At 42.6% G+C, this 14,546-nt stretch overlaps 1 protein-coding gene across 4 annotated transcripts in view; it reads right to left on the bottom strand.

Moving 5' to 3' along the window:
• Window positions 1–14,546, bottom strand: part of dock11 (dedicator of cytokinesis 11) — a 64,125-nt gene that overhangs the window by 45,564 nt on the left and 4,015 nt on the right. For all 4 annotated transcript variants that reach the window (XR_007400287.1, XM_049027436.1, XM_049027434.1 and 1 more), the window contains exons 2-11: window positions 13,091–13,207; window positions 12,171–12,260; window positions 11,938–12,020; window positions 11,790–11,856; window positions 8,257–8,352; window positions 7,643–7,777; window positions 4,742–4,925; window positions 3,398–3,477; window positions 1,559–1,642; window positions 556–693 (exon numbers count right to left, since the gene is read on the bottom strand). Coding sequence is in view for 3 of the 4 variants with exons in the window: in XM_049027436.1 (XP_048883393.1) it covers window positions 556–693; window positions 1,559–1,642; window positions 3,398–3,477; window positions 4,742–4,925; window positions 7,643–7,777; window positions 8,257–8,352; window positions 11,790–11,856; window positions 11,938–12,020; window positions 12,171–12,260; window positions 13,091–13,207 (1,074 nt within the window). In the remaining variant the exon portion in view is untranslated. The remainder of the gene's footprint in view (window positions 1–555; window positions 694–1,558; window positions 1,643–3,397; window positions 3,478–4,741; window positions 4,926–7,642; window positions 7,778–8,256; window positions 8,353–11,789; window positions 11,857–11,937; window positions 12,021–12,170; window positions 12,261–13,090; window positions 13,208–14,546) is intronic.

Raw genomic sequence — 14,546 nt, forward strand, 5'->3', positions numbered from 1 at the left:
CTGTGCATCAGCATCCACTCTGTGCATCAGAAACCTCACTGTGTCAGGGAGCAGAACACTGATTGAAAAATGCACTGCCTCAATGACCCTTTGAAAGCATAGTTAACATTTTCTTTTATTTCTGTAGGAAACTGAAGCTCTAGCATCCTTCAATAGACATTCGTAACACACTGTTAAACATACTAAACAGAGTGCGATACTTTAAAGGAAGTAAATAAAACCATTCAGCAAGCCTTGGACACCCTGGACCGTACTCTAATGCCATCTCTGAATTCCGGTCTCCAGATGCATGATATGTTAAATGAACCAGACATGTTGTGACACACATACTACATTCTAGAGTGTGTAACATGCAAAAAAAATGCTTATATAAATGTCATTACTTTCCTGTTTTTGTTTTAATACAAATGGCATTTTATTTAGCAGACTCAGCAATTCCTTTAAATTTAAAATTAATATAATTTAATGAATATTATTTTTCGACCACTATAGCCATAAATCATGTATAATTTGGTGCCGGTGTCATCGGCGCTGCCAGCACAGCGGCTGCCGTACATTTGTGGCTCCGCCATCGTTCTCGTTGATGGAGCACTGCAGGGAGAATGTGAGGTCCTGACAGGTGACCGCGATACGGTGACCAGCTCGCTCCTCAAACGGCTTCACGTCAGGCTCGATGCCAGAGAAGTCCAATCTCTGTGGGGGAAGAGGTGGAACATTTATTTATTAATTGTATTTATTTATATTTAACCTTTATTTTACCAGACAAGTCACTAAAAACAATTTCTTATTTACATTAATGGCCTGGCAATGGGGCTGTTAATCCTGTGCAGCCTCTGTCAAGTTTCTAAGGTAGCAGAAATTCTATCTATACACTTGTAAAGATGTGAAAGTTGCACTAATCTCAAATTCAAACCATAACCTCAAACAAATGCATTTTACTTATTGAGCAGATGCTTTAATCCAAAGCAACACAGAAAAAAGGGTCATTCAGTCCCAGAAGCAACTCAGGTTTACGGCCTTTCTCAAGGAACCAATGGCTGCCGAAGGGCCAACTCAAATATTCCCCTATCTTCTAGATGTTTCTCCTGTTCAGGGTCATCCGGAGCCTTATAAGTACAGTTATGCACTGATCCAAGGTAACGCAGGGCACAAGGCTGGAGTACCCCCTGTATGGGATACCAGTCCATCACAGGGCTCTCAAACACACGCGCGCGCACACACACACACACACACACACACACACACACACATGCAAACACCCTTTCACACATACAATTCATTACGGGCAATAAAGAGACTCCAATTAGCCTAATTACTGCATGGCGTTGGACTGCTGGTGAGACCCTGTGTGACATGGAGAGACCACACACAGAGTGGGGGCTGGATTTTGAACCCCCAATGCTGGAGGCGTGAGGAAGCAGCGTTACCCACAGAGTCACCACACCATCCATACAGTAAAATAAGGAAGCATGTATTGGACACAAAACAACATTAATCATACAATAATACCACAAAAGATTATGTACATTTAGATGTAGTATCAGGAAAAAGTAGTTACCTGTGTTTCAGGGTCCAGCATGAAGAGCCTGGGCCTGCCTTCGTTTCTGTTGATTTTATTCAGCTGGTCTGTTTCTCTTGCATACTGAAAAAGCAACAGTAAAACACCAAACGCTCTGACTTGCGATATATTAGCAGGACAAGCAGTGTACAGTGATTTAGCTACATGGTCCAGGGGATTTCCTGGAAACCTTTCTGGGCTCTATCATGCCACATTACTTGCTGCTTAGCATCAACCTGGACATTTCCCATATTTACTTATTAAACCCAAGGTCAGATGAGCCTGGAGCCCATCCCAGGAAGCAGAGAAGCACAGGGCATGCAGACTAAGGAAGTTAGCCCTTCGCCTAACCCACATCAGCTTGGAATGTGGGTGCAAAGTGGACTGATCAGAGAAAATGCACCCAAAGTCAGTCACTGTAGCGCCCTGTCTCTGTACATGTTATTCATCACACAATAGCAGTTACAGTGAACCAGAGGACGGCCTAACATCATCACACAGGAGACGTTATAGGGCCTCAGAGGACGGCCTAACATCGTCACACAAGAGCATTTACAGGGCCTCAGAGGACGGCCTAACATCGTCACACAAGGGCAGTTACAGGGCCTCAGAGGACGGCCTAACATCGTCACACAAAGGCAGTTACAGGGCCTCAGAGGACGGCCTAACATCGTCACACAAAGGCAGTTACAGGGCCTCAGAGGACGGCCTAACATCGTTACACAAGGGCAGTTACAGGGCCTCAGAGGACGGCCTAACATCGTCACACAAAGGCAGTTACAGGGCCTCAGAGGACGGCCTAACATCGTTACACAAGGGCAGTTACAGGGCCTCAGAGGACGGCCTAACATCGTCACACAAGGGCAGTTACAGGGCCTCAGAGGACGGCCTAACATCGTCACACAAGGGCAGTTACAGGGTCTCAGAGAACGGCTTGACATCGTCACACAAGGGCAGTTACATGGCCTCAGAGGACGGCCTAACATCGTCACACAAGGGCAGTTACAGGGCCTCAGAGGACGGCCTAACATCGTCACACAAGGGCAGTTACAGTGAACCAGAGGATGGCCTAACATCGTCACACAAGAGAAGTTATAGGGCCTCAGAGGATGGCCTAATATCGTCACACAAGGGCAGTTACACGGCCTCAGAGGACGGCCTAACATCGTCACACAAGGGCAGTTACAGGGCCTCATAGAATCTGTTTGGGGGCAACAGAACCAACTCCTCTTTTCATGAATAAAATCACATGGAAGACCTGACATTCACTAGTCATGCTGTAAATAACAGAATGACCCACTGTCTCCTTCCAGCAGCTCTAAGTGTATCTCAGAAAATCAGCTTCACTATGCAACCAGGAAATGCCACTAGACTCAGCATGTTTTACACTCATTCTGAAAAGTCACATGTGAATTTCAGAAGTAAACCTGACAATAATATAGCAGCTAAGCAAAACAGGAAAGCAATGCTATTTCTAATGGATTCTCTTGCCTTCCATTGCTTAGTCAAAGGGTTCCAATGAACTTACTTTATTTTAATATGTTATTTTATTTATGTTCAGATCCATATCATCCCATCAGAAACCATCCCCTTATGAAAAGTCCAAGTATGGGTATGGCATTAGTGCATGCAGCACACAAACAAATATTCATTCACTGCCTAAGGTCAACTTCACATGGGTTAGGGAGTAAGCGTAGGTACTGAGAGGAAGCATGCAAGAGAGGAAGCATGCATGATGAAATGCATATTTAATTATAAATTTTAAGATATTAACGCATAATGATATATTGGATTGCAGGACTGGCCTGCCATTCCAGTTCCCTGCCCTGTAGATAATACCTTCATGAGCTCTGGGTGCAGACTGCGTCCCAAGCTCTCCAGCACGCTCTCCACCTTCCCCTGGCTGCTGCTGTCATCATCTGCACAGAAGACACACATAGAGAAGCAGACAATACACCATGTATCAGAACTGCCCTGGACAGCCTTATGTCAGAGCTGCTTCTATCAGCTCATTGCATAACAATCAATCTCTTACCACTTGTACACAGAAACCTGTGAATAATAAAACTCATTGGTACTTAACTGGTGAACAGAACTACTGGATACATGAAGGCTGGCTGAATAGACCCTGTGGCCACCTCACCCACATGACAAATAGGCATGTAAGTAAATCTGCAGGCTCCTCCACCATCCCAGGAATACATGCACCACACAACCAATCAAGATTCTCACAAAACAGATGGCTTGCATAGGGCAAGAAAGCATGGCTATAATCTCCCAAATATGGCCAAATTTAGCAAAAATATTTATTGTGAATGAGTTAAAAGTAAATGTTGCTGCTGATCTCAGATGTAATGACACAAAGGCCAGGATCTTGTAAGACAGTGATATTCCAACCATTTTTGACAGGCCCTACCTAGGGCCCAATTGATCCTGATTTACCCCCCTGCACACACAGACCCCCCTCACCTGCACCCCATTGACATTCCTTCATGCTTTTCAACTTGAATCTGTTGTAAGAGCTGCCAAAAATATTGTGGGGAGAGTGTTTCGCATCTCTACATCCCTTCCCGGAGGAAGCCCATTACAATGTAGCGTTCACTCAATTTCTCATATCACTCTTACAAATAATTATGTATGCTGCACAGTAATTTGAAGGTAATTTGTATGGTGGGTAATTCTTAGCGTGAAAACCAAGCAATGTATGAGGCTTACCGGGCAGAACCAAACATTGGGAACAAATCAAAGAAAGAAATTAAAGTTTTTTTTTCCATTTTCCTTTATCCTAGATGCCAAAATACAAATAAAACATTTATTGATGTTCATGCAGTGAGGACCAACATCAGGCTGACTAATGAGTCTCAGCTCTGTTCAAGTTGTAACAAGTACCTTACATGTTCTTGGTCTTTAAAGGCCTCGAGATATTTCACTGCTCTATAGAACATGCCCATGTGTCTAAGATAACGAGATCTGTGCTGTAGAAGCAGAGTGTGTCTGTTTCCATTAACAGCCAGATCAAACCACACCTGCATCATATTACACTCTGTGCCATACAGTCAAAACATTAGCTAAGGGCACCATAGAAACACCAGCTGTCTCCAGTTATATGATGTGGGCATCTGTGTGAGCGTAGAGGCGCACAGGTGTGAGGCGCACAGGTGTGAGGCGCGCGTGTGCCCTTACCCAGCGCAGGCTCCAGCATGTCGGCCCCATTGCGCCGCTCCTGACCAGCCTCCGTAGTGCTTTGGAGGGCCTGTCTCAGTGTGTTCACCCAGTCCTCCATCTCTGTCTCACTATCTGCCGCCAGAATGTGGCTGTAGCGGTCCTGCATCTTCAGCTCAAAGCCATTCCGGCGCATTTTTGGACACTTTGGGGGAAGAGTGGGGGGGTCGGGTACAGTGTATTGTTGATAAACTCGAACATCAACACTGAATACGGTCTTATGTACTTACAATCTCCTGATCTATTCCTCTGCTGTTGTAAACATTTACTGTGGTCCCTTCATAATCTTAAGCTGTGTTTCTTTAACGGATGCATATTATGGCCCAGAACAATAACAGAGTTTTACACACTTTTTTTAACTTCAAACACTGCACTCCACTCCAACAGAATAAGACATTAATCCTACTGCGATTCTGTAATTATACTTCGTCCAGATAGTGCCGCATTAGTTTCACTGATGTTTCATATTTTAAGAAAATAAAACAAACAATCAAAGGCCTTGAGTCTCCCCTACCTTGAACAGGATTACAACAAATTAGGGGAGGGGGGGTTGGTTATGACGAGTTATGTGAATGTGAATTGTGGTGGTTCCTCATCATGTTTTTGTACTACAAATCACGTTAAACCTTTTCACGTTAACCATATCGATTCATAAGGTGCATTGTCAGCTGGGTCCGAATTAATTACATGCTACCTCTTGGTAATATTATTAGAAATCATGGTGTGGGGTTTCACTGTTATGCAGATGATACACAGTTGTACATATCTGTTAACCCTGATGATACATCACTGCTATCTCGGTTAGAAGACTGTCTATTAGATATCCAGTGCTGGATGGCAAAAAAGCTTCCTTAAGTTAAACACAGAAAAAAACAGAAGTTCTGGTAATTGGTCCCAAGGCAGCAAGAAATAAGTTTCACCACCTCAACATTGATGGCCTTCCTACACAACCTAACACAGTGGTTAGAAATCTTGGCGTTCTTGTTGATTCATATCTATGCTTTGATGCTCACATAAGAAGTATTACTAGAACTGTGTTTTATCATCTACGGCACATAGCCAAGCTTCGTAAGATGCTCTCACATCATGATGCAGAAAAACTAATATATGCCTTTGTAAGTTCCAGACTGGATACTGTAATGCCCTCCTATCTGGTTGGCCGTCTGGATCCTTACATAAACTTCAGCTGGTACAGAATGCAGCACCCCGAGTTCTGACAAACACTAAAAAATTGTATTGCATTACACTGGTCTTATCCTCCCTTCATTGGCTACCAGTTAAGTCTCAGATTGACTATAAAATACTGCTGTTAACCTATAAAGCACTGAATGGCCTTGCACCAGAATACCTTAATGATCTGCTGACCTCATACAACCCTCCACACTTGCTCAAGGTGCAGGATATCTGTTAGTACCCAGGGTAGAAAGAGCTACGGCAGGCTGCAGAGCTTTCTCCTACAGAGCTCCTCAGCTGTGGAATGGTCTTCCACCGGATGTGCGGGATTCAGGCTCACTCTCAATATACAAGTCTAGACTAAAAACACACCTGTTTAGCTTAGCTTATAGGGACATTAGTTCTGGCTCTAGCTATTTCCTCACTCCTAGTTAGACTTATAGTGTGAGGTATAGAGCTGGGTGGAGATCGATGTCATTGGCTTTAGATAAACTGAACTGTCAGTGCTGTCACTCTAGCTTCACCATCCCTTGTGGAACTGGAGTGCTGACATTTCAGGGACTCCCCATGCCTGCGTTCCCACTTGCCTGTCCCGCCTACTTATGCTTCCATAGCCATATCTGCCGGAGCTTGCACTTTGCACTTCATATTGCACTCAACTATCTGTTAGCACTGCCTATAGTCTCGCCTACTTTGACTAATTGCACATTTTATTTCCCCTAACCCTCCAGGGGTCTGCTGCCTGGAGACCTCAATCTATGAAGATATTCAGCACACCCTGCTACATGTGATGTCACCTCCACCAATGACGTCCCTGCATCCAGCTCGCTGTTCTGCCTGTGCCATCTTCCATGTATGACCCGCTGCCTTACTTCTGGTTGCCAGGCGATTGGAAGGAGAGTCGGCACTGGCTTGTCATCACCTCCCTGCTCCCCGGTTGTGCCTCAAATCCTATGATTTGGACAATGTGACTCGGCACTTAACCATCTCTCCTATTTGACTCTCCCTGCCGGCCCCTGGAGAATGGGCTCCCCCTTTGAGTCTGGTGCCTCCCAAGGTTTCTTCCTTCTAGGGAGTTTTTCCTTGCCACTGTCGCTTATGGCTTACTCACTGGGGGCTTTGGGTGAGGATGCTGTAAAGCGCTTTGAGACGATGTAATGTTGTGATAACGCTCTATACAAAAAGAAATTTTATGTTGTTGTTGTCACGCCCAGCTTGTACAATCCTCGTGTGTGCCACGCCCCCCTGATTATCCACGTGTGCTTCCCTGATTGTACCCAGCTGTGTCCGATTATTTTCGCCCAGTCCTGTCTATTTCAGTCCATGTCTTGCCTTCGTTCCTGGTCCGTCGTTGATGTTAGTAGTCGTCCAATGTTTCCTGTTCCCTGCTTTCCCCGATCAAACCCCAGTTTACCCCGAGTTCCGCTTGCCTGCCTGCTTCTTGCTTGCTCGCCTGCCCGTGTGCATTACCCGCGCTCCCGGATCCTGACAGTTGTTTGGTCAACATCTGGACCGTGGGCCGGACTTTGAGAACCCCAGCTCTATACCCTTAAGCTAAGAAAAAGAACAAGAACTGACTTTCTGAACTGACTTCTGTTGTTTTTTTCCTCTATTCAATAATGAATCTGAGCAACATTTCCCCTAATTTCTTTTGGAAACGGAAGATCTAAGGACCCAACAAAAATGTACCTGGACAACATCGATGCAGGAGTCCAGGTAGATGGATCCTTTAGTCTCTTTGTAGTTTTTTTCATCCTTGTAAAAATTGAGAATGTAGGAGCCGTCTGGAAGCTGAGACAGGTAGAAATATCTTCTCTTGAACACCTGCGGGCATATGTTACATGCTGGTATCAGTCTGTTCTTCAAAGCTCATGGTTTGGAGCTAATACTTATCATGAGATCTTGGCGTCTTTGAGTCTATGCTCATGAATTTTACTTGAGAGAGTCTGGCTGCTGGATGAATTCAGCACACACTGCTTTCACTTCTTAATTTCTTCCATTTGCATTTTTTTACATCACACTGTTGCTGAATATACCCATGCTTCTTTTGATGCTTAATTTAAAACATTTAAGTTCTTGTTCGGAGCCATTCAGAAACCCAAATTAACCCCAAAGTGTAATGAAGCTACTTACATTCTGTCAATAATACCGTTGACTACTTTGTTGCTCTAATACCTGGATGTTAAGAAGCCCTGTGATATAGGGAATGTCGCGGTACAAACACCAACAGGAAGTACTTCAAAACGATGATAGTTTGCTTGAGAAGAGAAAGGTTGGGTTGGTGGAGGAGTGGGGTCACTCACCCGCATGGAGACAGACAAGCTGCTATTGATGTTGGCCTTCTGCAGCCAGCCTTGTTTCATGATGCCCCCCCTCTGGGAGCAGAGTGAGGCGGAATCCTAGCAACAAAAAAGTTGTTCTGATTAGTGGTGCACTGATGTGGATACAAATATCCAAGTTTGGGGCATGGGGGGTTAGTCACATGAAACCTGCCATCCTTACATTCATGGGCCAAATAAAACCATCTTATAGCAAGAAATGCTGAATCTTCTTTCTAAGTCGGGAATATGCATAGTGTAGCACCGGTGGGGCGCATGTCCCAGCATGCCCTGCATGTCCCAGCATGCCCCACGTGCAGTTGAAAATAGCCTTTGTTTTATTGTTGCAGTCATTGTTAATGGTTAATTCTTTATTGTTGCGCATGTGTTTACCTGTGTCTTGCGTGTACCCGGTCTGATCCTCGTGTGTAAAGCTTCCATAAATCCCCCACCGTGTACGCGTTTGGTGTCTGACAACCTTGTGTTTCTTATGTTTAATTGGGTTTTTGGTGCTTGTTGGGTGCCTGATGTAGTCCTTGTAAGGACAACTAATAAAGAACATGTTTCCCCGACAAGTGGGTCTCTGTGTCTCTCTGCTCCCGCGATGCCTCGGTCCGCTAGTCGCCACAGTATATATTCCTCGTACACCACTAAGAATAAAGGCTCAATACAATCATCTCAATTACTTTCGTAGTTATTGCTTTATCTCTGGTCCTGCTAACTTTAAATATTTGATATGTTTAAAAATACTGCCTGGCAGTTTGTCTCCGAAAACATTACAATTCAAAGCATGGTGAAATCCTCTGGGTATCAGTGACTGCTAGCAGTCAAAGAAGCTCTGTGACAGGGGTCTTTATTGCATGCCTAAAGGACCCGGAACATTGAATGGCTTTCGAATGATCGTGGTGACAGTGCACCTGTATGTGCTGGTGCTGGAAGCCAACCCTACGGCGGCCGAGAATGTAATTACATTTAAGCCAAATGTAATTAAAAATAAAGAAACGCGCGTCTAACAGAAAAACGCGCTCCAAAGTAACAAAGCATATTATTCAAGTTTATAACAAACCTGCAAACACACTACAAACTCATAGACGCTACACAAATTAAGAAAACACTTTCATCAAAATGACAACACATGCGAACCTCATTTTATAATACTGATTTCAAAATATAGTGCAAGCGTGTCAAACGCTTTTGAAATTACTGAAGTACTGTACAAATTAAATTACTGAACTATGTTTCTGAATTACGTTATAATATAGTACCGTACTGTACATGAAAAATAGCTTATTGTTGTTTCGCTGCTCGTTGCTCGTTTTTAGCAGTTTATCATAAGCTTTGAAGAGTCCATATTTGGCATTGAGAGAAAATTAATTTTTTCCGTCATGTTTTATTTGCATGCAGCATTAGCCTCAGGTAGCTACACAGAAGCAGACGGACTACAGCAAGGCAAAGTAGGGCCATCAATGTAAAGTAAAAAAAAAACATAGTTAAAATTTTTTCCATATGCTGTCATGCTTAAATAGACACTACGTGACTACTAAAAACGAATTAAACGATATTTGTACAAAAATGATTCTGTCCCAAGCTTTTTGATACATATCAGTGGTTGATCACTATAACCGTGATCACTATAAGCAGTTTCGACTGTAACTTACTTTTCATCTGTAAATTATCGCTATTGACATTGAAAAGTACGCTCGAAAAAAGCGAGCAACACAACACAAAAAAGTGAGCAACATGTTGTGTTGTGGCTATCTGCAGCGTGTTTTCGAAGTTGCGGTTGTTTTCTATATTTGCCTCACGTCTGTGAATGTGCAGCGTGTTTGAAAAATGTGGTTCGCCTGTGTTGTCAATTTGATGAAAGTGTTTTCTTTGTTTAGTGTCTACGATTTCGCAATATGTTTGCAAATGTGTTATGAACTTGAATAATATGCTTATCTATTAGACGTGTGTGTTTTTATGTTGAATTTCATTGGACTTTCTCGGCCACCGTAAGCCTCTGTTCAGTCCTTAGCTAATGCAGAGAAGGTGAGCTCCCAGTAGATTTTTCTAGGTGCATCTATGGAGCTAAATTAGTAGTCAGCTAAATCTTCTACAGTTTATTGTACATGATGTATATAACCACATGAACATAGTAATAAAACAAGCAACTAGTACACAACAACCCTAACAGGAATAAAAGGTTGGAAGACAGGTGGATAAATGGATGGACAGATCAATGGATGGATGGATGATCACTTGCCTATGCATTCATTTATAACTAATATACTATAAATACAAGACTCAACCACCTGTTAAAATCTCCATCAGCCTGGCTCTTACTAAATTAGTAGGCCTGTTATTCAAAATTTATAAATGGGTGGAAAACTGTTTACAATAACTGTGAAGTCACAAATGTACTTGAAATGAATGCAATATTTGTACCAGTTCCTTGACAAGTCAAACTTAATCAATGCAGAGCTTCATGTGCCCAGCTGGTCCCCAGGAGCGTGACAGGAAGCTGCACTAAACAGCAAGCACACACACACTGCACACTAGCACTGTCCAGAGGGTCCCTTAGACCCCAGTCAAAGGGCCTTTGTGAGCGTGTGCCCCTCCAGGCCTGGCCACTTTAATATAATCAATGCCTATCTCAAAGCCATGCTCTTCTCCCTCAAGCTCTGTAATATAATTGCACACCCCCTCCCCCACCGACCCCATCATTCTGCCACCATGCCTCTGCCCAATCTTCTGAATCCAGGCATTGGTTGGTTTCTCAAAGGCCATCTGCAGTTTTCGTCATCATAACGACTCTTCTGACCGGTTAAACAGCTGTTGACTCACTGGCCCCAGTGAAGGGACAACAAAACTTTGAACAATAACTATTTATAATCATAGTTTTTTTATTTGTTTTATTTTATTTATCCTTTATTTTACCAGGAATGTTCCATTGAGATACAATATCTCTTCTCCCAGGAAGTCCTGGCCAAAATGGCAGCAAATAAGAAAACAAGACAAAGGTTTCGTATACATACATACAGAGATGATTAATATGAACACAGACTAAAACAATTACAAATACTCAAACTATACATCCATCCATCCATTTTCCAAACCGCTTATCCTACTGGGTCGCGGGGAGTAACTATACATAGAATAAAATTAATTTATACGAAACAATGAAACTGTTCTTTAAGCTCAGTTAAATTAAATACTAGAAATCCTAATGAGGGAATCTATGTCTCCTGCTGGGAACTTCCTCATCGAAAGAAACATGCTGGCCAAAGCAGGGCAGCAGTGGTTTGTTCCTGTGATACTTTCTTCCTAATTATACCCCAATCCCACTCTAAGTTGATCTGGGCTGTTCTTAAGAGCAATGGGTTGGGTTTCAGTAGACAGCCCGGGAATCCCACAGGCAAACCCCATTTGTCACCGTCTCCACATAGGGATCCCTCAAGGCTGCAAAGCAGCTGCACTCCTCAAGGCCTCAAGGCCTTGGAAGAACCAAAAAATAAAAAAAAAAACTGATCCCATACCTCATCCTTCGCATCCTCATCCACCTCGAACATGTGTGATGGCAGCTTCTCCGTCTTTAGACCTTTGCTGCAGGAGGGAGATGTTAAGTCAACTCGCACAGATCCACTCCTCGCAAGTGAGATTTTTTGGAACGGTTTTACTGCTTACCAGGGCAGCATGCGGAAATCGCCCGAGTATGCCTCATATTTGTAGTTGATGACGTGCCAATCTGTGTCGTACATCTTGATGCACTGCCAATGAAGCACCAGTGTTAATGAGATGGCAGTCAACACGTCTAGCAAAGCTTGACCAGTTGGATAAAGTGTCTCTAGATTGTAAAATCTGAAAAGCCCTGCTTTGAAAAGCTCCTTCACATCATCGATTTCTGTTAATTTGAGTACCTCTTTGGCAAAAAGACTCCGGGCTTCCTCTGCTGCCTTCTGCGGCACTGACGGGCTGATTGTCCTTCTCTCTCGGGACACCTGAGCCTCCTGCCAAACACAGAGACGCTTCCCTGTAAACATGCCCATCCAAAAACCTCTGCATAAATGGTTTAACAAATTTGGATTGCAGCTACTTCTGCGGGTACCTCTGCTTCTAACGGTGCAGTTCATTTCATGCACAAAATTCCAGCATGGCATGCACTTTGAATTATGCCACTATTTACAGCAACTCCTTTATTTATTTCATATCTATTTCATATATTCCTATTCCTGCAGTTATTAGTTGTTTTTTGTAAACTTGTTCGATGTTTTGTAAGAGTCTCTGTTTTGTGCTGTTTAATTGTACTACATGTTCCTGACAGGATGGTGTAAGATATTCTATGAACTGATTTACAAAAGGCAAATCAAGAATCTTGAGTCTTAATGTGCAATATTCTGTCTTGTGCCTTTCCTGGACATCAAATGTAAATATTGTACAGTGTGTACATGTATTCCTGTACTTCATTATGTATCCCGATGTTTGCAACGATGAAAGCTGCTACTCATTCTCATTGCACTAGTCTATCACATCTGTAAAACAACCTTGATCCTGATCTTTTTGTCTGAATGTTACATATAATTTTATTAAATTTACTTGGTCTTTATTAGACCAGTGGTCTCAAACTATAGTCCCGGGGGGCCGGAGCCCTGTGCAGCTTAGGTCTTTCCCTGTTCCACCACAAATGATTCAGCTCAAGAGCTGTTAAATCAGGTGTGTCAATCCAAGATCTGTGTAGGGCTCTACCCCTCCAGGATTGTAGTTTGAGACCCATGTACTAGACCTTCTAAGCAGTCATTCATTTCAAATACATAAACACTGATCTTAACTGTAGACCCACCGAGACATCATCCACAGGAAATATGAGCAATTCTCTGTGGGGGTCACTGTGGATCTGGGTCTTCTTCTGGAATACGACATTCTCATAGTCCAAAGGCTCGATGATCTTTGGCTGCTCCTGCACCAGAAACAATTGACCCATGGGACATGAATTATAAATGCAAGCATAATTCCCACAAGCAATAATAAGTTTGTTCCAGTTCAGGTTAGAGCTGCACAACTCTGAAAAAAAAATCGCAATTCTTTTGCTTAGAATTGAAATCGCAGGTCTCTGTAATAATTTTTTTTCGGAAATTTAAATGTTTACTGCACTCATTAAACTGCAAAAAGAAACATGACGAAATGTGACTGTGCCAAACACATGATTGATCTAGGACCAGCACATGCACTTCTGACAACAGAAAGGAAACGTTGAAATGGCTGTACAATTAGGGTAACCAGAACAGCCATACCAAAAGTTCCAGTACCAAAAGTTCCAGTACCAAAAGTTCCAGTACCAAAAGCCCCAGTGAGATACTTTTATGGTCCTGCAGTACTTCAGGGTGAGACTTGAAACATTTTTGTCAAATGGTTACGCAAATAGCCTGCTTCTGAAACACAATACAATCTCCGTCTTGAAAACAGTTGCGAAGTGAGAAAACAACACTAAATAAAGTAATAATAATAATAATAATAATAATGCATGGACAAATGAAGTGAAGCCATGTTTTAACTGTCAGAAGAACTACAGATCATAAAAAGCATGAAACGAAATAACGTATTTTGTATAATACACTAGGACAGCACGGTATTGGAAAATTAGTACTGCAATGTGATTTGTTGTAATAAATATTGGGGTATTTATAAGCCAAAAATTTTCTCAAATTTCTCAAAAATGCATCTAAGAGTGATTTAAACAGCAAGGATGAAAATGAATATGATTGTCTCAGAGAATGCCTGCGGCGCTCAGGCAAAAGCAACAGAGGTCAACTTTAACCTGGTTTTTAAACATATACTAGAAAAGGAATAATAATTAAAATGACAAAACTTCATAATTTATTTTCCTATGACACAGTACAAATGTTTTAGCGAAACTTCAACTCCCTGCGCTATAATGTCCGTATACAGAATCGACAGTAAGAAAAAGCCCGATCTAATCTAGCTGACTGGCAAAGTATAAACTGCACGTGCACAACATGCGATGTTGCTATTACTGTTGCACATCACCCAGCCCTATGATAAGCTACAGCCATTTTTTGAATTCAGTACAAAATACCCCTCCTTGCTCAGTTATACTGGTGGAAAACCAACACCTTGAAGTACCACACTTTCGGTACTTTCTTGAAGTACCAAAAGTAAGGTACCTGGTGCGGTGGGAAAGCACACTTTAAAGACAATCCAGAATTTTGCAATGCTTCAGACTCTCCAGGGAAAAGTAGCAGCGCTTGTTTTGATCCAGATGATGTAATACAATGCAG

The sequence above is a fragment of the Brienomyrus brachyistius genome, chromosome 10 (genome assembly GCF_023856365.1).
Source record: "Brienomyrus brachyistius isolate T26 chromosome 10, BBRACH_0.4, whole genome shotgun sequence".
Classification (NCBI taxonomy): Eukaryota; Metazoa; Chordata; class Actinopteri; order Osteoglossiformes; family Mormyridae; genus Brienomyrus; species Brienomyrus brachyistius.